General features: G+C 38.9%; 1 protein-coding gene across 2 annotated transcripts in view; it reads right to left on the bottom strand.

The window, feature by feature from the left end:
- LOC128699370 (neurobeachin) overlaps positions 1–25,000 on the bottom strand; it is a 485,949-nt gene that overhangs the window by 386,329 nt on the left and 74,620 nt on the right. The window contains exon 2 of one of the 2 annotated variants that reach the window (XM_053792042.1): positions 13,965–14,126. The exons of the other annotated variant lie outside the window; for it this stretch is intronic. Coding sequence (XP_053648017.1) covers positions 13,980–14,126 — 147 coding nt within the window. The 3' untranslated portion in view covers positions 13,965–13,979. Of the gene's footprint in view, positions 1–13,964; positions 14,127–25,000 lie in introns of those variants that run through there. 2 annotated transcript variants of the gene reach the window in all.

Consider the following 25,000-nt stretch of genomic DNA (forward strand, 5'->3'; position numbering starts at 1 on the left):
TGGCTTTTTCTTATCAGGACATGATACTTGTATGCAAGTCTAAGCTCACATTTTTCTACCACTTCCGTGTGTCTGTTATAACAAAATTAATTATATTCATTGAAAGTGCTTAACCAAGAGGATCAATAGCGCTCCCTCTGTTTCTCTCATCTGGACTCCGAGTCCATTTCTGCATACGTCTGCTACTATATTCCCTCTTGCTGTTTCTCATGTGTATTTGGCTTTCTCTCAACTTAAGTCGGTACATGTCTACAAATACTTGCATTCACTGACGCTAACACAATGTGTACACATATGTCTGCGAATCTATGCCTTCCTGTCTCTGTTTGTGGGCTTAGGCTTCGTTTTATTTTTACTTGACGCTCTTTGATTTTTCTGCCCTCAGGGCCTCATCATACATATTCTTAAAATTGTAGTTCCTTCCATGTACTGCCCTCAAACAGAAACAGTATTACTGTTTCTAATTTATCTGCCTTGTTTAACTATAGCATCTATACCTCAGGGTGCGACCACAGCTTGTCCCTACCCACACTCTTAAGTTTTTTTGTTCGTTAGTACGAATTTCTTATATCTTCCCTCGCAGTCAGACTCCCTCAGTTCCGATCCAAGTCTAGTCGCGAACTTCAGGATCTTTAGTTTTCCTTGCTTCTTGTAACAGGTTACAGCTCCATGCTGGAACCACATACTCCAAGATGGACATAACCAATCTATTTTCTGATTCGTGAGAGTTACTTTACTTGCACAAGTACCTCTACCACACAGTATTTTCATGGCTTGTCTTCCCTTCCATATCCTAATTAATTTTAATTTATTAGGACTAAATTATCGTAGCCACTTGTCTGACCATGCCTGAAGCCTGTTCAAGTCTTAGACCCTCGCCTTGTTGTCTTTTTCACCAGTGTTTCATCCACCAACAGGATTCAGTTTCCTTCGGTAGGTCATGTATATTTATTAAAACAGTAGGTGTCCAAGAAACTTTACTGGGGCACTTCACTAGTTGTTTTCTATTCCCTTATATCCACCGAAGCCATTTTTTTATTATTCATTCCTTCTTTTCGTTTTCAAAAAAGCCTCCATACTACAGTTTCAAATATTTGTTTGGTGTAGGAAAATGCAATTTACCCCTCTCTGATGGGTTTATTTTCTTTTCGTTAATCTCCTGCAGCATTCGACGAGATTTTTAATGCAGGGTTTACCATCACTGAATTCATGCTAGTTACCTACTCAACAAATCTTCCGCATTTATATCATGTCAATAAAGTACTTAGCACAGTACCACAGAGAAGCCTATCACATGAAGTTGATATCACACTGTTAGAAAATAACTCAAAGAACTAAAAATATCGAAACAAATTAATGTCAAATTATTCATTACCTTTCATACAGACAGACACGTACACACACACACGTACACACACACACGCGCGAGCGCACACACGCACACAATTATATATAATTATATACCTTTGAAGAGTTACGAGAATTTATCTATACATCAATCACGCAGTAAAGTAGGCATCACAGCCCGGGTGATCAGGAACTGATATAAACTTATCAAGGTCTCTTTTCAAACATATTGAGTTTTTTCCTCTTACGAAGTGCTAGCCTCGTCCTAAATTAACTAGTATAAATTGGGCATCTGGCTATCTGGTGCTGAATATTTACCGTCTGAAACTGGTGGACTCATAAATGAGAGAGAAAATGTGCTAATTCAATAATGTTTGGGTGACTGCACTACCTCCCATTTGCACTTTGTGATGCACCGGAAATTTAAGATACAAGTGTCGGAATATTCATCATTTTCTTAGTTATCCTTTATGCCACTTTCACAGGGGTATTTCTGTCATAATATATATATATATATATATATATATATATATATATATATATATATATATATATATATATATATATATATATATATATGACTCGGTACGCATTTTGGTTGGAATTCTTTCGTGAATGTAATGTTGCGGTAAGGTGCTTACCAAAGAGCTACCAACCAACCGAAAAAAAATTAGTATTCCTAATTTATTTCCAGATTCCCAACTACACTATCTTTGGGAGCGTGAACTTTGTAAGCTGTTAAAATGAAATATGCCAGATAGTCTTTATAATATTACCGATTTTCTTGTAGCTATGTACTGATTTTATATTAAATTTCATATATTTCAATTGTTATACTATCAAAAATCACAAATAATTTAAAAGCGTAACATGCCAAGTTATCTAGAATTTGTTGTAAGATGTATAAACTAGAATATAAAATAAAATATACATATGATTTTAGGATCTTGACTTCCTGCGCCCTTGGCATCTGTCCAGCCATTCCCAGACAAACGTTCGTCTTCGTACCTTACATAATATAGTACGTACGGTTTCCGACAGCATGGTTTATTAGCCCCTTTATGCAATTTTTTTAATAATGATTAATTATACGTAAATTTGGGAAACTTAAGGATAGAGAACACTAACCTATTTTTAATAGCTACAAATGTAAATGACATTTTCATTAGAGAGATACATGAAGTGAAATCTAAAACTTGGCCATACAGCACGCAGGGCTGAGAGTAGGAGAGCAGCTTTTAAAGGTGGGTGATGACCACCTTAAAAAAAAAAAAACGCTACGAACTGTAAAAATAAGCTAGTAAATGTAAATGTTAGTTAAGAGCCTACGTGGACTGCATGTTAAGTATAATTATCTAGTCTCTAAGGATTTGCTATCTCATTTTATTTGAACAAAATGTAATCAGCGTACATACATTATAACATTCACGGGGTAGCGCTAAGTACGTTGGGTCACACAGCTACTGGAAAATGGGAGATAAGATTTGATCCGAGGAAGTCCTCAAATTAATGGTCCTTCTCAGCATCAAAGCATCCCCCATTCCTTGAAAGGAATGTATACACCTATAATACAGTTGAGACCAGAGTCGAGAGTTTTTCTGCATTCGAAGCCCCACCTGGGGCCATGCTTTTCATCTGATTACCTGTTAAACCAGGATGTTGCTATTTGCAGCCTGCTAGCCCATCACTATATGGTGTAATCACCCGAATGTAACAGGCATGCTGGCTGGCGTAAGAGTGTCGTACAGTGTGAGTAGAATTAATAAAGGGAGCGCCTCATAGCAAGACATGTTCTTTTATGTGATGATTCCCATAGGGAAGACTTCCGCTACTGCAAATAAATGTTAAACTACTCAATGATCAACATTTCGATAGAGAAATACTTCTTTAATAGGTTAAATACAATTATGTAATTTCGCTATGAGTTTTGATAGACGGGATAGGGGGAAGGGGTTCTTTTGCAGAGCAAATTTAAAGTTAAAGTTCACATTCTTGCTAACGTCAACACGCTACCTTATATCTGAGAGAACTTTCCCCTCAACCTATCGGTTACAGGTCTTGCAACATTACATAACTCCCGAGGAAGCCTGAAAAAGTGAAAAATCTTGAGGTGAAGATGTCCAATCCCCCGTGGCTTGTTTTGCATTGAGATCGCCTGTTTGCCAATGTTTTGGTACAAAATTATTAATTTTTACACTAACATAAATGAAAAATAATATATCTTTAATCGTATAAGAGAAAAATTTAGAAAGGATTTAATTTTAAATGAATTCTTGCTAAGTGACCAGTTTTACCTATTCGGCACGACATTATCTATTATATATGTATATTATATATATATATATATATATATATATATATATATATATATATATATATATATATATATATATATATATATAATGACCTAGGGGTAATATCCCGTTCTGTCCTAACGTTTTTGGTGTGTTTAATTCAGTTAAGAGTTCCTTCCATCTGTTAAGTTCTTCAAATCTAGTTTTTACCTCTCTCTCTTCAGTTTTTATGTAGGAACTTTACTGATTTCTTACTGAAAACCTCTATGAACTTTCTGTTCATCATCGAAGGGTAGTGGATACTTGTCAATGAACTAAGGAAAAATCCATAAGTGAACATTAAAAAATGTAGAGAAACAATATTTCAGTCTCCGCCTGTGATTATCAACACTAAATTAAAGTCTTGGCTTATCTTATAAACAAATTAACAAGTCACATATATGTTGAGGGGGTGAGAACCACTAAGCTTAGTGAACTATAAAAAAAATCTTGCTGGAGTCCTAGTGCGACTTGTAACCTCGAGATAGCAGTCATCTGTGTGTGATCAGGCCGTGGGTATCTCAAGTCTGGGGCAGGAATATATGAATAGTGAATTTTTAATCCACATCAAGAATCCATCCATTTACCTTCATAGGTGTTAAAACTGAGTTTTGTTTTATTTACGTCAACTTTCATTGCTTTTAGCTAGTAGGTGTCTTCTACATTGTCACTAATACAAACTTTTAAAGCGGTGGGCTGTCAAGCCAGCGGAAGATCTCGGTCATATCACTAAAAGCTCTAGGGGAGCATCTATCACAGATTTTAGGTTCTGATACTAAAAATATATTTACAATACATCTGCAGCATTATGGAGATGGGTTTGAATATACAAAAAATTATCACGGTAAATCAACTATATATTTACTAATACTACTAGAGGTGATACTGGTAATACTGCTATTAGCACGAATAAAAACCGGTAAATTTCAACCTTACCCTCGTGAGGCCGAAAGGTTTTCAACCTTACTACTAGAGGTGTTTTTAGTGTATTAATACAACACCATGTTATGCTGCCATTAATATACTTAATAACAATGATGTATTTAGGTAACTGCAACATCCAAGAAAGGTCTCCATACATGCCGTAAGCCCAGTCGCCTCTGCCTCAATACATGCAAAAGACGTAGTGTAGGGCGGTGACAAAATTCTAATACGTATAGTAAAACGCAAAAATATGTATGTAGGCAAGTGTGCATGCATGCGTATTCGTATATATGCTTTTCAGTATGCGTGCACATTTTTAGCATGTATGCACATATGCATATTTGTGGATGAATGCATGCATATGAGTTCTTTTGCTTATGTGTATATGTATGAATTCAAACGCATATGTACACATCAATAGGTATGTATACTTGACTTGTTTATGTATCCATGTGCCTATATATGTGCATGTATCCTTGTGTGTATGTGAACCTGCTTATCTATACGTGTGCGTGTGTGTGTGAATGTACTAACAATCATGGCAATCACTCGGCAATGCCGGAGAGCGACTCCCCTAGAGTTGTCGTATGTAAAGCTTCATGTCAGTTTTCAGGGGGTATAAAAATACTTTTTTTTCAGATATTTTCTCCCATTTATATCATTCCTGTTTTTTCTCCTCTCGTTTATATCAAAGTACTCAACAGACCATAATAAAGAAATTTTGAAGCCAATCAGAAAAAAAAAACCATTCTCCATTAACTGATCCGAATCCAATTCCAATTTTTTCTTTTTTAAATATTCACTAAAATTTAAAATTCGTACTTAGACTAAACTTACGGCGTTTACGAATGCATCATCAATAATATTTTGAAGCCAATCAGAAGCATTCTTTACGTACTGAACAAAATTGTTACTAATTATTCAATAAAACTGGCAAATTGGGACTCGTGCCAACCAACGGCAGAGTGAGCCTTGTGTTCAGAAAAACCACCCCAATGGTGAAAATTAGAAGCCGATCACACGAGTCATTCTCTAGTTGTGGTATGGATTCCAACGTTTCAAAGTTTTTAAAATTATCTCATCATATCAACAAATTTGCTTACACTCAAAACTTAATGGGTACTATCCTGGCCGTAAGTTGCATCAGTCATTACTTACTAAAGCCATTCATTAGAGGTAAACTGATATTTATTAAATGGAATTTAACGGGAATAAAAATTTCACACTATATTACATATCCAATGGTCACATTTACATCTACTATGCACTTGAATTTAACTTTCCGCCGTTATAAAATTAACATGTACTACTTTTAAGCTGCGTCAGTAATGGTTTCCGAAGTTATCCAAGCCATTCCACGATGCTAGGAACAGGTTCAACAACTCTGGTTATAAGGTATATGAATATTTTATTCCATCAAAGAAACTGATCTTCGTTGCCGGCTGGATGAGACATTCTTGATTTATGAAATAAAAACGAGAAGTTGGAATAAGAAAATTAAGAAAAAATAATTCAAACAACCTTTCAAAGGTCCCTCTTCGGGAATACCTAATTAATAGCTTTGAAAATTATGACGCTGAAAACGAAGAAACTAACAAAATAATAAAGAAATGAAATGAGGAAAACATCTGTAGAGCCACTGTATGATGAGCCAAAGTGTTACAAGGAGCAGAAGTAAAAAGTGCAATGATATGAAACACATTAGCTAATGCTACGTTAAATAGCTTAAGAAAAATAATCTAGATATGACAATTTTATTACACTTAAAACACGCACCAATTTAACTCCTCCGCTTTTTTTTTTACCGACGACAAAACTATTAAGAGGCAAATTATGCATATATTACAGTAACGAGAGTTTAAAGTGAGCCTCATTTTCTACGAAGGTGAGACGAGTTTGACGGACACGCAAACACTGCTGAGTATGGGGGTAGTCTGTTTGCTAGTAGAACAGTGAAGTGTTTGGTGATGGTGGTGGGAGGGACAGACGGACCACACACACACACACACACACACACACACACACACACACACACACACACACACACACACACACACACACACACACACACACACACACACACACAAGTAAAAAAAAAGAAAAAAGGCTCAATGAAAATTTGAGAATGACACAATATCAAAAGCAAAATCTAACCCATAGTTGCTATGAAGCCACAGTAACGGACCAGGTAATTAGGCTGAAGGAAGGAGAGCTCGTAAGAAATGACCAGGAAGTTTGTGAAGACCTCGGAAATTTAAAGGAATATTCTCGGAGCCAAAGAGGTAGGGTGCACCAGCAAAATACATACAACATAAAAGGTTAGGAAACCACTGTGCGAGCTAGATACCTTGAAGGCAACTGGACAATATAATATTTTACCCGAGTCTTGAGAGAGGGAGCGTAAGCACTGTATGAGCCACTAGCCACAATCTTCAAGTCGGTCAATACAGGGCAACTGCCAGAGGTGTGGAAATCAGCATGCATATTCGTAATATGAAAGGAAGGGGACAGACAGCATTAAACTACTGGCCAGTATCACTGATATGCATAGTATGCAATGTTATGGAGAATATTATCAGAAGTGTGATGGAACATCTGGAAAGGAGCAGGTTCATAAACAACCAGCCTTTGATATACCTTTGAAGAGTTTCGAGAGTTTATCTACTCTCTGAGCCCGGCCATGGGCCAGGCTCGTCTAGTGCTTGCCTGGTCAACCAGGCTGTTGCTGCTGGAGGCCCGCTGCCCCCACATATCCATCACAGCCTGGTTGATCTGGCACCTGGTGAAGATACTTGTCCAGTTTCCTCTTGAAGGCGTCTACACTTGTCCCAGCCATGTTTCTGATATCTTCTGGTAAGATGTTGAATAGGCTGGGACCCCGGATGTTGAATAGTCTGGGACCCCGGATGTTGATACAGTATTCCCTTATTGTCCCCATCGCACCCCTGCTCCTCACTGGGTTTATTTTACACTTCCTCCCATATCTCTCACTCCAGTATGTTATGGCAGTGTGCAGATTTGGGACCAAGCCCTCGAGCACCTTCCAGGTATATATTATCATGTACCTCTCTCTCCTCCGCTCCAATGAGTACATGTTCAAGACTTGCAGGCGTTCCCAGTAGTTTAGGTGCTTTACAGACTCAATTTGAGCCGTAAACGATCTCTGTATTTGTTCCAGCTCCGATATTTCTACTGCTTTGAACGGGGCCGTCAACACTGAGCAATATTCTAATTGAGGGAGCATTAGCGATTTGAAGAGTGTCACCATCGGCATTATTTCCCTTGTTTTGAAAGTTCTCAATACCCACCCCGTCATCTTCCTGGCTGTCGTGATCTTTGTCTTGTTATGGTCTTTAAAAGAAAGATGGTGAATCCTATCTCACATACCTAGTAAGAGATCTACAAGAAAATAAAAGTGAGACAGGAGAGAGAGGGATGGGTTGATTACACATTTTTAGCCTGTAAGAACGTGTCTGACACAGTACTACACAAGCAACAGTGTCAATAGCATTAAAAGACTAATTGTCAATGTTCCCGAGTGCTGTTTTTAGATTACTTAGTTTTACTTATAGTGTATTGCTTTACGTCTGTTATGTGCTTCGGCGATATGCTTTGCACCGTTTCATGCATTCTCCCATAGGTATCTCCTTGCAGGATACCTGCGTATAGCGTACCTTCTCTGAGGCTATTCCGTTTCTAGTAGTCTCTTTCCCTTCCCTATCCTCACTTTAAAATTACCAGGATTATATCTAGTATACACAACTCACGATCGTTCACTGACAGGGTAAATAAGCTTTAATGCATAAATATTGTGCTTTCAAATATCTCTTATCAACTGTACTGAAAGTAGTAAATCATTAAAACACAAGGCAGTCCAAAGCTAATGACACGGAGTCATATTCAGTGTTGTGTCACTCTCGCCTCTCACATTATCCAGAACCGTGTTCATACTCATGTTCTGTTGTATATGTCTTCAACATCGGCCCATCCTGTTCATCTTATAACTATTATGTTCTATTAATCTCAGTTCCGTACCTTCCCTTGACTACTCTTATTATTTTCCCGGATTCTTTAGTACTGTTCTCACATTAGTATTACTGTGTATGACTCACGAAATCGTAATGACACGATTGCAAACAAACCACACCACGGGTGGGTCAGAACCCGCGATCAGAGAGTCTCAAAACTCTCTGATCGCGGGTTCTATCCGCACCCGTGGTATGGTTTGTATTACTGTGTAAATCAAAATCTTTCTTAATATTTACCTGACTCTGATAACTCATTCTATTTCATATCTTCTGCTCAAATTTCTTTCTTCCTCTAATTATGTTTCCCATACTCTTATTGTCCACCCTTTTTATATTTGTATTTCAATTTCTTCGTATCTGAAGTTCTATGCGATTCCTTATTGTTTACATTTTCTCTAATACGCATTCGCCTATTTTTTTTCTCTCATCTCTCTCTCTCTCTGTGCAGTCATTCTTTTCCAAGCTTTTTATTCTCCCTGCTGCTTTTACTCCACCCACTTCCTGTTTCTACTCTTTCCTCTCCTCTTCCTGCACTTATTCCATCTGACATTGCTCGTCCTGCGAGTCTGACCATATGGCTGCTGCTTCCATAAAACAAAATGCATGTCGAGGAAAAATCGGACTTCATATCTTCGCTGAAGGACACTGTCGTGGCAACATTGCATGAACCATCACGTGATAACGCATAAAATATCTCCTTCCCCCCACCTCCGGCCATTAAAATAGTCTTTATATCATCCTGCATTCCAGGTTAAAATAGGAGCAACAATGCTATAATGACTAAGTATCTCCATGACCCCAATTACAACATCCAGGCGATTGCCTACATGTTCTACTGACGTCAAATATGATGAAGGGCAATTAAGAAATCGATATATTCAGTTAGAGAAATAAAAAAGCGAATTAGAAAAGCAAAAAGAGATTATGGGGTTAAAGTTGCAAGAGAATCGAAGACTAACCCAAAAGGATTCTTTCAGGTATACAGAAGTAAGATCAGGGACAAGATAGGCCCACTCAAAAGTTCCTCGGGTCAGCTCACTGACAGTGATAAGGAAATGTGTAGAATTTTTAACACATACTTCCTCTCAGTTTTTACACAGGAGGATACCAGCGATATTCCAGTAATGATAAATTATGTAGAACAGGACGATAATAAACTGTGCACTATTAGGGTCACAAGTGACATGGTCCTTAGGCAATTAGATAAATTAAAACCTAACAAATCCCCAGGCCCTGATGAACTGTATGCAAGGGTTCTAAAGGAATGTAAAGAGGAGCTTAGCACACCTTTGGCTAATCTTTTCAACATATCACTACAAACTGGCATGGTGCCAGATAAGTGGAAAATGGCAAATGTGATACCTATTTTCAAAACAGGTGACAGGTCCTTAGCTTCGAACTATAGACCAATAAGCCTAACCTCCATAGTGGGAAAATTTATGGAATCAATAATTGCCGAGGCAGTTCGTAGCCACCTTGAAAAGCATAAATTAATCAACGAATCTCAGCATGGTTTTACAAAGGGGCGTTCCTGCCTTACGAATTTATTAACTTTTTTCACTAAGGTATTTGAGGAGGTAGATCATGGTAATGAATATGATATTGTGTATATGGACTTCAGTAAGGCTTTTGACAGGGTCCCACATCAGAGACTATTGAGGAAAATTAAAGCACATGGAATAGGAGAAATTTTTTCCTGGATAGAGGCATGGTTGACAAATAGGCAGCAGAGAGTTTGCATAAATGGGGAGAAATCAGAGTGGGGAAGCGTCACGAGCGGTGTTCCTCAGGGGTCAGTGTTGGGCCCCCTGTTCACAATCTACATAAACGACATAGATGAGGGCATAAAGAGCGACATCGGCAAGTTTGCCGATGACACCAAAATAGGCCGTCGAATTCATTCTGACGAGGACATTCGAGCACTCCAGGAAGATTTGAATAGACTGATGCAGTGGTCGGAGAAGTGGCAGATGCAGTTTAATATAGACAAATGCAAAGTTCTAAATGTTGGACAGGACAATAACCATGCCACATATAAACTAAATAATGTAGATCTTAATATTACGGATTGCGAAAAAGATTTAGGAGTTCTGGTTAGCAGTAATCTGAAACCAAGACAACAGTGCATAAGTGTTCGCAATAAAGCTAATAGAATCCTTGGCTTCATATCAAGAAGCATAAATAATAGGAGTCCTCAGGTTGTTCTTCAACTCTATACATCCTTGGTTAGGCCTCATTTAGATTATGCTGCACAGTTTTGGTCACCGTATTACAGAATTGATATAAATTCTCTGGAAAATGTACAAAGGAGGATGACAAAGTTGATCTCATGTATCAGAAACCTTCCCTATGAGGATAGACTAAGGGCCCTGAAACTGCACTCTCTAGAAAGACGTAGAATTAGGGGGGATATGATTGAGGTGTATAAATGGAAGACAGGAATAAATAAAGGGGATGTAAATAGTGTGCTGAAAATATCTAGCCTAGACAGGACTCGCAGCAATGGTTTTAAGTTGGAAAAATTCAGATTCAGGAAGGATATAAGAAAGTACTGGTTTGGTAATAGAGTTGTGGATGAGTGGAACAAACTCCCAAGTACCGTTATAGAGGCCAGAACGTTGTGTAGCTTTAAAAATAAGTTGGATAAATACATGAGTAGATGTGGGTGGGTGTGAGTTAGACCTGATAGCTTGTGCTACCAGGTCGGTTGCCGTGTTCCTCCCTTAAGTCAATGTGACCTGACCTGACTAGGTTGGATGCATTGGCTTAAGCCGGTAGGAGACTTGGACCTGCCTCGCATGGGCCAGTAGGCCTTCTGCAGTGTTCCTTCGTTCTTATGTTCTTATGAAATTAAGACACATGTGCAACATCTGGGTATCTTTATTGTAGACGTTTCGCCAACCAGTGGCTTTATCAATACAAATTCTAGGACATAACTTGAAGACAGTAGGACTATATACAGAAGATGAGGTAATCAGTCCCTCAACCTAGGAGTAGGTGCGAAGAGCACCGCAGTCAAATATACATGAGTACTTCCCATTTCCCAGGGGCTGCATGATTCCTACGGGTTTAGTACTTCGCAATGAATGTAACCGAAAAATATGGACGTTATGTACACAATCAATCTGTCATTTATAAGAAGGCCTACGTAAATCAGAATATACCCCATCAGTAATGATGGGGTATATTCAGAAGAGCCTACATGCTTTTTTAGGTATATATAAATACGATACCTTGAGAACGTTTACGAGAGTTATATAAAAAATGTAGGTATGAAACATACACAAAAATCGGTAAATGAGAGAAAAAAAAGGAGGGGGGGGGGAACAGTCCCGCACCATGAGTAATAATCAAACGTTGAAACTTGGCTATTTTTCCGGCACCTTTTTTAAAAACATATGAACATAAGAAAGAAGGAACACTGCAGCAGGCCAGCTGGCCCATGCGAGGTAGGTCCAAGTCACCTACCGGCTTAACAATTCCTCAAAATATTCCCTCCATATATATATATATATATATATATGCAATAAGATCACAGTAAACAGGTGATTTCAGAATATGCAAAACAACCACTCTGAAAGAATAGAGAAATTCCAAGCGCTTTCGTGACTACTCACATTATCAAGGATAATGTGATAATGTGAGTAGTCACGAAAGCGCTTGGAATTTCTCTATTCTTTCAGAGTGGTTGTTTTGCATATATATATATATATATATATATATATATATATATATATATATATATATATATATATATATATATATATATATATATATATATATATATATATATATTATTTGTGGTCCAGTGGATAGAGTGATGTGTACTGTGTTCAGTTCTCGCAGGGCTGGGCATGGCAAAGCAGGATCGAGTCCTGGTCAGCCGCAGTTCTGTTAATGATTATATATATATATATATATATATATATATATATATATATATATATATATATATATATATATATATATATATAATTTAGTTTGGTAGTAATAAACAGACTCTCATGTCTTGTTCCTTCCCCCACAAATCCTTACCCCACCAATCTCTTCATATTCGGTCCCTTTGTTTCATTCTGTCTAGATTTCAATTTTACAAATGGTAGTTTTTCTTGCTCCCTTGAGTCTAACTTTTTTTCTTCTTTATTTTCGTACTGGGAGAGGGTCTGTGCATTGCTCTTGGATATACGGAAATATGTATGAGTGTGTGTGTGTGTGTGTGTCTGCGTGTGCGTGTCTATGTGCGTGTTATTAACAATTCGCAAACGAGCGAAATTATTTACAAACAGTATGTCTCAGTTCACAGCAGGATTCGAACCTGTTGTGTGGCTATATACTGTGTACTTTGATGCATGGTGCGCAGCATCGAATCCTGCCGTGAACTAAGACTGTGTGTGTGGAGAGGGTGTGTGTGTGTGTGTGTGTGTGTGTGTGTGTGTGTGTGTGTGTGTGTGTGTGTGTGTGTGTGTGTGTGTGTGTGTGTGTGTGTGTGTCGTGCCGAATAGGTAAAACTGGTCAATTAGCAAGAACTCGTTTAAAATTAAGTTCTATCTAAAATTTTCTCTTATATACATGTAAAAATATATTTTTCATTTATGTTAATGTAAAAATTAATAATTTTGTGTCAAAAGAACCTTAGAAAACTTACCTAACCTTATTATGACAAGCGCAGTTTAATTTAGCCTAATCCAACTAAATATATTTTAGATAAGTTTACTATAACTTAAACAAACAATGAAATATATATTTTTTTTCCTTAAGTTCGGAATGATCTTTTGCGAAATTCTTGCGTACACAAATTTTCGCATGCCTTATTCGGCAGTTTAAGCCAAAATCGCAAGCTTTACCTATTCGGCACGACATATAAGATCACAATAAATAGGTGATGTCAAAATATGCAAACAACCACTGTGAAAATCTAGTAAAATTCCAAGAGGTTTTGTGATTTTTCAAATTATCAAGGACCTGTAATCACTATTTTTTTTCACATTGGTTGTTTTACACACACACGCGCGCGCACACACACACACACACACACACACACACACACACACACACAATCATTGGGATGGAGTAATGATGCTAGTGGGACACAATGGTTTGTAGATGGAGAAAGGAGGGACATGGGAATATGCAACACATTGTCGCAACTCTAGTGATTATTGTACAGATTTGAGTGTTTCCTGGTTACGGATGTCTAAATATGTTGTTTTTATTTTAGAGTAATATAACCTAACATAGCCAAACGTTTCGTAAGGAAATATGTGTCACTTTATTTTGGATAACTGGCAAGTAAGTGAGTGAAATAAGAATTGTTTGGAATGTGATGGAAGTTTTGATGGGGTTAGGCTTACCCGAGAAGATATATAGCTGGAATACCAGAGATGATGAAATGTAATTGAATAATGATGGTAGGGGAACACGAGACGGTATTTAGATGAGCTGGTGATGGCGGCAGCGGCAGCAGGAGTGGCGGCAGGAGCGGTGGTGGCAGCGGCTGGAAGAGGAATTGATTAAAAAAATAAAATTGTCCTCCCGGCCGGAGGGGAATTCCTAATACGGAAGGAATTTGAGTTCCTCGTTGGGCTGAAGAAGTTTAAAGTATTTGAAAGTATATGTAGATTGATGCTTTTATTTTATATATAGAAATAATGGCATTACAATTAAAATTAATAAAAAAATCAGTAAAATAAACGAAGAGTAAATAATTAAATTAATAATATCATGGATGACTAACAAATGCAGTGTATAAAATGGCAAGAATATTATAATTTATAATTTATATCATTATAATTTATATCTCCTATGCATAGCATAGGCCTTTCATGCGTGGTTGAGTTTTAGTAGTTTCACAGTACTAAAATGTTGTATTAACATCAGCTTGACTATCGAAAATGTCAGGAATAAGGCACATTAAACCACAATATTCAACATTCACCCATAAATGTCTAATTTAGATCTCTTATTTACTCAGACGTTTTAGACAACATTTAAATATGTCTATCTTGCACCCCATAACTTAAAACCTTTGTTGTCCAGCTCATCCTATTTTTACTACGAGGTTCCTAAAGTCTGTTGCTTTACGCTTTATGTTAACTCACAAATGTTATTTGATTTAAAAGGTTATGTGAAGTCTTACTAGGTTATATAAACTTATAAACACTTTTATTTAACAACAAATGAATAAATTAAAAGACGGCTAAAACGTTGTGTAGTTTTAAAAATAGGTTAGAAAAATACATGAGTGGGTGTGAGTTGGACCTGACTGGCTTGTGCTAATAGGTCTGACGTCTTGTTTGTTCCTTAAATGGATGTGACCTGGTCCTGAATACGTTGGGTCAGTGGCTTAAATGTTGATGAAGATAGGGAAGCTGTGATTTCGTGTATAGGGCAAGGAGGAATAACATCTTGTAGGAGTGAGGGAGACAGTTGTGAGTGTGGGGGAAGTTCGTGAGGCAGTAGGTAAAATGAAAGGGGGTAATGCAGCCGGGATTGATGGGATAAAGATAGAAATGTTAAAAGCAGGTGGGGATATAGTTTTGGAGTGGTTGGTGCAATTATTTAATAAATGTATGGAAGAGGGTAAGGTACCTAGGGATTGGCAGAGAGCATGCATAGTTCCTTTGTATAAAGGCAAAAGGGACAAAAGAGAGTGCAAAAATTATAGGGGGATAAGTCTGTTCAGTATACCTGGTAAAGTGTATGGTAGAATTATTATTGAAAGAATTAAGAGTAAGACGGAGAATAGGATAGCAGATGAACAAGGAGGCTTTAGGAAAGGTAGGGGGTGTGTGGACCAGGTGTTTACAGTGAAACATATAAGTGAACAGTATTTAGATAAGGCTAAAGAGGTCTTTGTGGCATTTATGGATTTGGAAAAGGCGTATGACAGGGTGGATAGGGGGGCAATGTGGCAGATGTTGCAGGTGTATGGTGTAGGAGGTAGGTTACTGAAAGCAGTGAAGAGTTTTTACGAGGACAGTGAGGCTCAAGTTAGAGTATGTAGGAAAGAGGGAAATTATTTCCCAGTAAAAGTAGGCCTTAGACAAGGATGTGTGATGTCACCGTGGTTGTTTAATATATTTATAGATGGGGTTGTAAGAGAAGTAAATGCGAGGGTCTTGGCAAGAGGCGTGGAGTTAAAAGATAAAGAATCTCACACAAAGTGGGAGTTGTCACAGTTGCTCTTTGCTGATGACACTGTGCTCTTGGGAGATTCTGAAGAGAAGCTGCAGAGATTGGTGGATGAATTTGGTAGGGTGTGCGAAAGAAGGAAATTAAAAGTGAATACAGGAAAGAGTAAGGTTATGAGGATAACAAAAAGATTAGGTGATGAAAGATTGGATATCAGATTGGAGGGAGAGAGTATGGAGGAGGTGAATGTATTCAGATATTTGGGAGTGGACGTGTCAGCGGATGGGTCTATGAAAGATGAGGTGAATCATAGAATTGATGAGGGGAAAAGGGTGAGTGGAGACAAAGAACTTTGTCCTTGGAGGCAAAGAGGGGGATGTATGAGAGTATAGTTTTACCAACGCTCTTATATGGGTGTGAAGCTGGGTGATGAATGTTGCAGCGAGGAGAAGGCTGGAGGCAGTGGAGATGTCATGTCTGAGAGCAATGTGTGGTGTGAATATAATGCAGAGAATTCGTAGTTTGGAAGTTAGGAGGAGGTGCGGGATTACCAAAACTGTTGTCCAGAGGGCTGAGGAAGGGTTGTTGAGGTGGTTCGGACATGTAGAGAGAATGGAGCGAAACAGAGTGACTTCAAGAGTGTATCAGTCTGTAGTGGAAGGAAGGCGGGGTAGGGGTCGGCCTAGGAAAGGTTGGAGGGAGGGGGTAAAGGAGGTTTTGTGTGCGAGGGGCTTGGACTTCCAGCAGGCATGAGTGAGCGTGTTTGATAGGAGTGAATGGAGACAAATGGTTTTTAATACTTGACGTGCTGTTGGAGTGTGAGCAAAGTAACATTTATGAAGGGGTTCAGGGAAACCGGCAGGCCGGACTAGAGTCCTGGAGATGGGAAGTACAGTGCCTGCACTCTGAAGGAGGGGTGTTAATGCTGCAGTTTAAAAACTGTAGTGTAAAGCACCCTTCTGGCAAGACAGTGATGGAGTGAATGATGGTGAAAGTTTTTCCTTTTCGGGCCACCCTGCCTTGGTGGGTATCGGCCAGTGTGATAATAAAAAATAATAACAATAATATATATATATATATATATATATATATATATATATATATATATATATATATGTAGTCGTGCCGAATAGAGATAACTGGTCAATTACATTTATGTTAATGTAAAAATTAATAATTTTGTACCAAAAGAACCTTAGAAAACTTACCTAACGTTATTATAACAAGCGCAATCCAACTAAATATATTATAGAGAAGTTTACAATAATTTAATAATAAACGAACACTGAACTTCTTTTACGTTAGGTTCAGAATGAGTTTTGCGAAATTACTGCATACACAAATTTTAGCTTGCTTTATTCGACAAGAGCGCTGTTATTTAAGCCAAAATAGTAAGTTTTACCTATTCGGCACGACATATATATTTTATATACATACACACACACACACACACATCAGGAGCTCGGACTCGACCCCTGCAACCTCAACTAGGTGAGTACAAGAACAGACATGATTTGGCATCACAAGGATCAGTCAGGCCGTCAGGCATGGAGTGCTAATAAGGAGTAAAGGAATGCAGAGCAGGACAGCAGGCACTCAGACAATATACATCACAGCTGCTGATACGCGCCACCAGCGCGTCTGTGTGACTCACAAATGAGATACTGATGACGTTAGTCCTGATACAGATCATGCTATTGGTAAATATGTCCCGCCCTATCGCTAAACAGCAGGGCACTGGACTCCAGGAAAGCATAGGGGATGTTCTATGCTCTTGTGGCACAGAACGGTGCCCCGTGGTTCGGTTGGCAGTGCTCTCAGCTCACATACTGAGTGTCCGTGGTTTCGAACCTCGGCAAGGGTAGAAACGTTGGGCATGTTTCCTTGCATCAGCTGCCCCTGTTCACCAGCAGTAAGTAGGTACCTAGGTATTAGTCGACTGTTGTGGGTCGCATTCCGGGGGATGGTAGCATACATTTGAAATAAGCTGAGGTAGGATAACAGCTCTTAGCCTGTAAAACTGATGTGTTAAAAAAAAAAAGAAGGATGAAAAGGGACGATTTTAGTAGGTAGTGGTACGACAGGCGGCGACAACGTCGTCGTCGTTGTTGTTGTTGTTGTTGTTTAGGTTTGGCGGGGAAGACAAAAGGAGTTCACCCATCATGCATATTTTCTTAATATACTCACTGCATCTTTGCATTTCATTGATTTTACTTTACGGTTTGGGCTATATAATATGTTTCTTTCCTTCACTCCAACTAGAGGTAAATATTTTTTTCGAATCTGACTTTCGCAAACATTAAATGAGGATGTTAGTGTAACTGAAATATTTCAGTTCAGAGATATCATTAGTGGCTTGGCATCCCTTACCTGGAAAATTTTGTCTACCTTACACTTCTTGTTTTGCAGGTATCTTCTTTAAAACTAATTTCTTCCGACATGGATACTACCGAGTTTCCTACACTAGACTTTCCCTCTACAGCATGGCTTCACTGCGTTTTGTATTCTATTCCAATTTTATGTTCGATTAACATATGCTTCCCTGACACATTCTTAAGACTTGATTTAGACCATTAGAGGTTTTCTCTTGCACTTGTATTCTAGTGTCGTCTTTAAAAAGCGGTACAATACATACTGTGTGTGTGTGTGTGTGTGTGTGTGTGTGTGTGAGAGAGAGAGAGAGAGAGAGAGAGAGAGAGAGAGAGAGAGAGAGAGAGAGAGAGAGAGAGAGAGAGAGAGAGAGAGAGAGAGAGAGAGGGGCAATTGAAAAGAAAACAGTAGCCTGACGTACTACTGTTTCAAAGAATTTGAGGATTTGCTCACTTCTCCAAACAGCCCTTGTTCATGCATCTTCTGTTAAACTGCACCAATTCCCATAGGTTGAAACGTATAATTTATAACAAGAATTAGTATCGGTAATACACAAACCAACAAGGAATATCTTAGTTTATATGAAATAGCTTTTCGCACACACGAGAAAATTGTAGTGCCTTAAATGCCACTGCACGCAAAAAAATATAAAACTACTTAAAATTTAGTAGATCTTCTAAATAAAAAGAAACATTTGATCTCCGTTTAGAAAATACAGTGAAAGAGCCCGTAGAATAATCCTCATAATCTATGCCAAAGATTAACACCTCGTGGAATGAAACTGCTGCCTGCTGTGGTGCAGAGCTGGAAATTTAAATAACACTAAGGTGTAGATGTTCATATGATGAGACACCCACGTCTGTGTATAGTCCTGGCTGCCGGGGTAGAAGAACCCTCTGAACCGGTCGCAGATACGCCACACGAGCGGACATTGTTGAAGATCCTGTGAGGTATACTGAAGCATCCAACATCTCACTGGAGAGCAAGGTTGACTGTGCGTACATAAATGAAGCCGAGTGTGTGTGGTTATGATAAACATGTAAAGTTTATGAAACTAAGAGTGACTATAAACACAACTTAATGTTGATGTACTGCTGCTGAAAACATGACATATAGTTAATTTATTGAATCTCTTACATTAGTAGCTCTCTAACTTTTTGTTACTAAAAGAAATGTTTGGCTACGAGTGGCTTAATTATTCTCTACATTTCGCTTGTTTTCTGGTGTGTGTTTGTGTTCTCACTTATTTGTGGCGGCAGGGGTCGATTCACAGCACCTGGCCCCACCCTTTTCGCTAGTCGGTACTAAGTCCACTCTCTCCCTGCTCCAAGAGCCTTATCATACCTCATCTTCAAGCTATGTATGGATCTTGCCTACATTGACTGTGCGTGTGTGTGTGTGTGCGTGTGTGTGTGTGTGTGTGTGTGTGTGTGTGTGTGTGTGTGTGTGTGTGTGTGTGTGTGTGTGTGTGTGTGTGTGCAACCCTAGTGACTGCTAGTGTTAGGAATGTGAATACCATTCATTTTTTCTTATTAAAAAATAAGTGTTAAAACCATTGGGGTCATCCAGTCCTGCAGTGTAGTGATGTGTAAAGGTTTGGGATAGTGGTCATGTCAAAGCTGGTGCGAAAAAGAAGTCTGCATTAAAGGTGGGACTTTCAGTGAAGTCAGTTAAAGTGTATCAAGGTACTGAAGCACTGTAAATGTCGAAAGTGAATTGGGTGCGCTCTCTGACAGGACAGTTTATTACGATAGGTTTATTACGATGGCAGTATTCGCAAGGAAGTACTGAGCCTAACTGTGGTTACAGGGTCGACTCTCCGAATAGTATCGGTGTGCAAGATGTGCGTTTCCAGTCAGTCATTTGCGCAAGTGTAGTTCCCCTCTCCCAACAATGGAAAGACGATAGTCAAGAATCCAACTGCGTTTGATGGCAAACAATTTGTGCTGTAACTCTGATCAACGCTGTTGCCTGGGTCTACGGAGTTAAAAGATTACTGGGAAATGAACCAAGAATGGAGGGTCTTCATAGGCAATGCCCTTCACATCAGTGTCTCCAGGACCCCCCCCCCCCACCCTCAAAAAAAAAATATTGCCTGCTAGAAATGAGACAATTGTTGTATATATACGAAATACAACTGGATGCGTAGAGTTGATTTTCTGAATACCATGCAATGCATTTCAGGAGTCTAATAAAACTAATGTAGAGGTGACATTGTTGCAATGTGTTTGATAGTGATAAGTATTGAAAATGCTGGCTAACTCTAATAAATGGTGTTTACTACTTCATCTGAAAACAGCTGCATACTGTTTCCCACATATGCGCTGGAAGCTGTAACGATCTAAGTATCCCCTGCGTACAACACAAACAAGGGACATCTCATCAGATTTGATGATACTGAAGTAAGTTGCACAGACGGAGATGCTTGGAAGCTTCCCTTATAATGGTCTTATGCACCGTCCCACAGAAGCTGGGTATTTTCAGCGTCTCTAAGTTCTTCACAATTGAGTTGTTGTCCATCCTGGTGACAATGATCAACGTGAACCCTCACGTGATATCCATTTGTTATCACAAGATCTATTATATCTGACTACCATCTCGCTCCATGCCACTGTCTCCACTCACTTCACATGTCCTATTCTAATTCGTCTGTATTACAGCTGAGTCACTCGTTGCTGTCCTATTTTATTTACAAAGCACCAGAACTTTTTTATTATCAGGTGTTTTAAACGTAATCCGTTTCAATGTAACAAATTTACATTGCCAATACCAACCTCTTTTTGTACTGATTAATTCACTAATATTACATAAATCATGATCACAATGCAAGTAAGATTATTCAATATCTATTTTTCACATTCTGCAATCCTTGTCCATAAAAAGTTCTGTCATCGGCCAGGGAAATAAGCGAATTTAAACGAAAGGGGAACTATCTCACCATTTATGACGAGGAGGTCCCCTATACCTAAGCATAAACCACAAATCCCACCATCGTGTTAAGGTAGTGGTCTGGGATTGAGCCGCGAGAGCGGTGACTCCGAAATCGTTTCCAGGTAACATTAGGGTATAAAGGTCATACAACCCATGTGAAATGGGAAGTAATTAGGTTTAGTCCCAGGAAGAGGGTAGCTCCAATTTTCTGGATCAAGTGCCTTCGCCGGCATCAAAGTATCTTATCCTTAACCAAACTTACATCTAGAAAATACTGTAAAACCTGGTTCCAAATCAGCACACTGCAACCACTCTTTAAAATAGTGAGAAGCATAGTCGAGGGTACAAAATCAGCCAAATAAAAAACAATGAAGTAAGTACAAGAGTAAATAGAGCATTACGCATGAAGGATTCAAGATCTTTCAATTCCCCCTTAATTTGTAAAGGAAATTAGCGAAAGACTCCCGTCTTAGAGAGGGAACTTGGTATTCTCCTTTGAAATATTTATTGGTCAGCAAGCCTGTATTGTTTACGTCGGATCTATTCGGAGAATGGCGGCGGGGGCGATGATTCCCAAAAAAATCAGTGGACAACAGATAATACCAGTAACTGAGTGGTAGAATGGGTGTCTCTTCTAAACACTGTGCCAGCTCGAGCTGTAAGACCATTAAAATGATACGTGGCCCGTGTGTTTTCTTCATGCATATATTGTTGCTATATATGAGGTGATGATATGGGGGTGATTGTATTGGTTCGTGGTGCTGACAAGAGTTGGCGGTAGTAGCTTATGAAAATGTTGATAAAGGAAATATATTTGCATATGAGTGTTTGGATATAAATGGTAGTGTGGTGAATGTAACAACAATGACTTCACTTTACAATTACAGCACTTTTCATACATTTAGGAAACCTAATAAACTATTCACCTGCCGCATATAAAACTATTTCCATAAATAGATAAATACCATAAGGGAGCTAACGAGCTAAAAATCATATTCGTTTGCAAAAATATTATTCAAACAGATCCATCTTTCATAAAGCCTGTACTTAACATATTCAAGACGACGCACATCAACCCTTAAACTGGTGGTAAAGTTAATCAGATTATCAAGCAAGATTCATACTCGGGAGATAAGATAAAAGTGTGTGGCAGGTCTCCGCCAGATACATCAAGGGTTACAACATGTAAGTACACCATGATGACATGCCTTAAGTACCTGTCATCACAACCCCAAATGAATTTACAACCATAAGTAAAAATACCTCAATATGTTGCTAAAAAAAAAAAAAAACAGGAGAAAAAAAATGCAAAAATATTCCTCCATAAAGAGCTAAAACCTTCTATAATAAAATATGGCTACTATATAATTACTGAACAGAATGTGACGACATGGAGAGAAAATAACCACATAGTGACCTCTGACTGCTGTGTCCCAACTGGGGCTGTGAGAAGGTATGGTTGGGTCACAAATGGTGAACCCCAATGTAGACATGTCACAGAAATGCTTGTCTGTGAAACTTTCCTATTGTAAGTCTCGAAGCTCGGTGTTAAAGCACTGGACTTGCTACCAATCAGAACCAAGGTTTGAGTCCCCGTCCATTCTTGTGTGTGTGTGTGTGTGTGTGTGTGTGTGTGTGTGTGTGTGTGTGTGTGTGTGTGTGTGTGTGTGTGTGTGTGTGTGTGTGTGTGTGTGTGTGTGTGTGTGTGTGTGTGTGTGTGTGTCTATATATATGCAAAACAACCACGGGGGAGTTCAATGACAGCTCTAGGGCTTACGAGTTGCAATCAGTACATCAGGAGCTTGCAATGTTACAGAAAAAGAGGAGGCCCAAGCAGATACGATCGCAAGAATCACTGCAAGCTCCTGGTGTGGTGATTGCAACACGAAAGGCCTAGAGCTATCATTCAACTCATCATATGGTTGTTCTGCATGCTATATCGCTTCTTCGCGATTTATGCCTGATACATACATACACACACACACATATATATATATATATATATATACATATAATTTTTATTATATGAGAGAGAGAGAGAGATATAGATAGAGAGAGATAGACAGATAATTTTTATTATATGAGAGAGAGAGAGAGAGAGTGAGAGAGAGAGAGAGAGAGAGAGAGAGAGAGAGAGAGAGAGAGAGAGAGAGAGAGAGAGATGGACAAACAGGCATACGGAAAAGGGGTAGAGAAAAGCAAGACCTCCGGCAGCTACTGCGTCACCAGTCGACGTTAGTGACTCGCACGCTCCATGACAACACTCCCAACACCCACCACCTCGCTCCACTACCAATACCTGCACCCATCACCTCCTCACTCACCTGTATCCAACACAGCCTGCACCCATCTACACACACACACACACACAACCTTGAATAACTAATCCTTATATACTATATATATTAGGCCAATCACTGAGTATGCGATTCCAGCATGGTGCCCACACCTGACAAAGCATGTGAAATTCGAAAACATCCAAAGGTTCGGAACCAGGTTAGTACCAGAAATGAAAGGAATACACTACAAGGAGAGGCTTTAGGAACTTAACCTGACAACCCTGGCAGATATGACGGAACATAACTGTAGACCTTATAATGCAGTAAAAAAAATTAGATGCATCACAATTTATACATGGAAGATCCTGGAAAGACTAGTCCCAAACCTGCACGTCGAAATCACCTCAAATGAAAACAAGAGACTTTGCAGATGGAGCAAAGTACCTTGAATAAAAAGCAGGGGTGCGAAAAGTACAATAGGAGAAAAGTCGTTAAGTGCCACAGGTCCTCGACTTTTCCAATCCCTCCCTTCGTGCGTAAGGGGAATTACCAACAAACATAAGAAAGGAAGTAACTGTTGAAAATTTCACACATTTTCTTTTCACTGTCAGTGATCTGACCTGAGTTACTTTTAAGTGGGCCTATCTTGTCCCTAATCTTACTTCTGTATACCTAAAAGAACCCTTTTGGGTTAGTCTTCGAATCCTTTGCGACTTTAGCCTCATAATCCCTTTTAGCTTTTCTTAATCCTTTTTTTCTCTCTAACTGAATATACTGATTTCTTAACTGCACTTCCCCTTTTCTGATAACCTATATATGCCTCTCTTTTGACCAATGAGATGTTTTTTTATTATTCATCCATGTTAGATCATTTTTGTTAGATCTAATTTCCCTACTCTGAACATAAGTTGTCTGGGCAGCTAGAAACACGTCATATTGGCAAGCATCACCACCTACTTGACTCATACTTAGGTCATTCCAATTCAGCCCACCCAGGTAATTTCTCAGTCTGCCATGGTATGGTGAATACGTTGAACTGCATGTGGCCAGCACTAATAGCCTAGTCGGTAAGATCAGCAATCAGAAAGTCTAATCTGTGACAGCCGTGAGAGCAATAACCTCCGGAAGCGTCAAAATATAAACTGAAATTAGGGAGGCAAGCTTACCACCTAGCTTCAAGAGTAGATACGACAAGACCCAAGAAGGCAGAAATCAGTGAACAGTGGAGGTCGAAACTCTCAGCCGGGCAGTGTGTTTCGACCCCACAAAAACAACTCTGTTAACATACACTACTCGAGCGTGTCTGCTCGAGCAGACATGCTTCCTCTGAAAGTATTTGTCTGGAATTCCTCCTTTTTCTGCAACATTTCAAGCTCCTGATGATGTGTTGACTGCAACACAAAAGGCCTAGAACTATCATTCATCTCCCCCCTTGGTTGTTTTGCATCTAAGAATGTGTACATACATCAAAATCTAAACAATTCAGCCAATATTGCAAAAGCCTTTCGACCTTTTAAAAACTGCATTATATACCCAAGAATAAATACTGTTGAAAGGTAAGGAAGGAGGGGAGAGGAGGGTTGTAGGAAGGGTGGCGCATCGGCAGGAGGGGGTGGGTGGAAGAGAAGGGAAGATGATGAGAGAAGGGCAGAGAATG

The sequence above is a fragment of the Cherax quadricarinatus genome, chromosome 61, assembly GCF_038502225.1.
Source record: "Cherax quadricarinatus isolate ZL_2023a chromosome 61, ASM3850222v1, whole genome shotgun sequence".
Classification (NCBI taxonomy): domain Eukaryota; kingdom Metazoa; phylum Arthropoda; class Malacostraca; order Decapoda; family Parastacidae; genus Cherax; species Cherax quadricarinatus.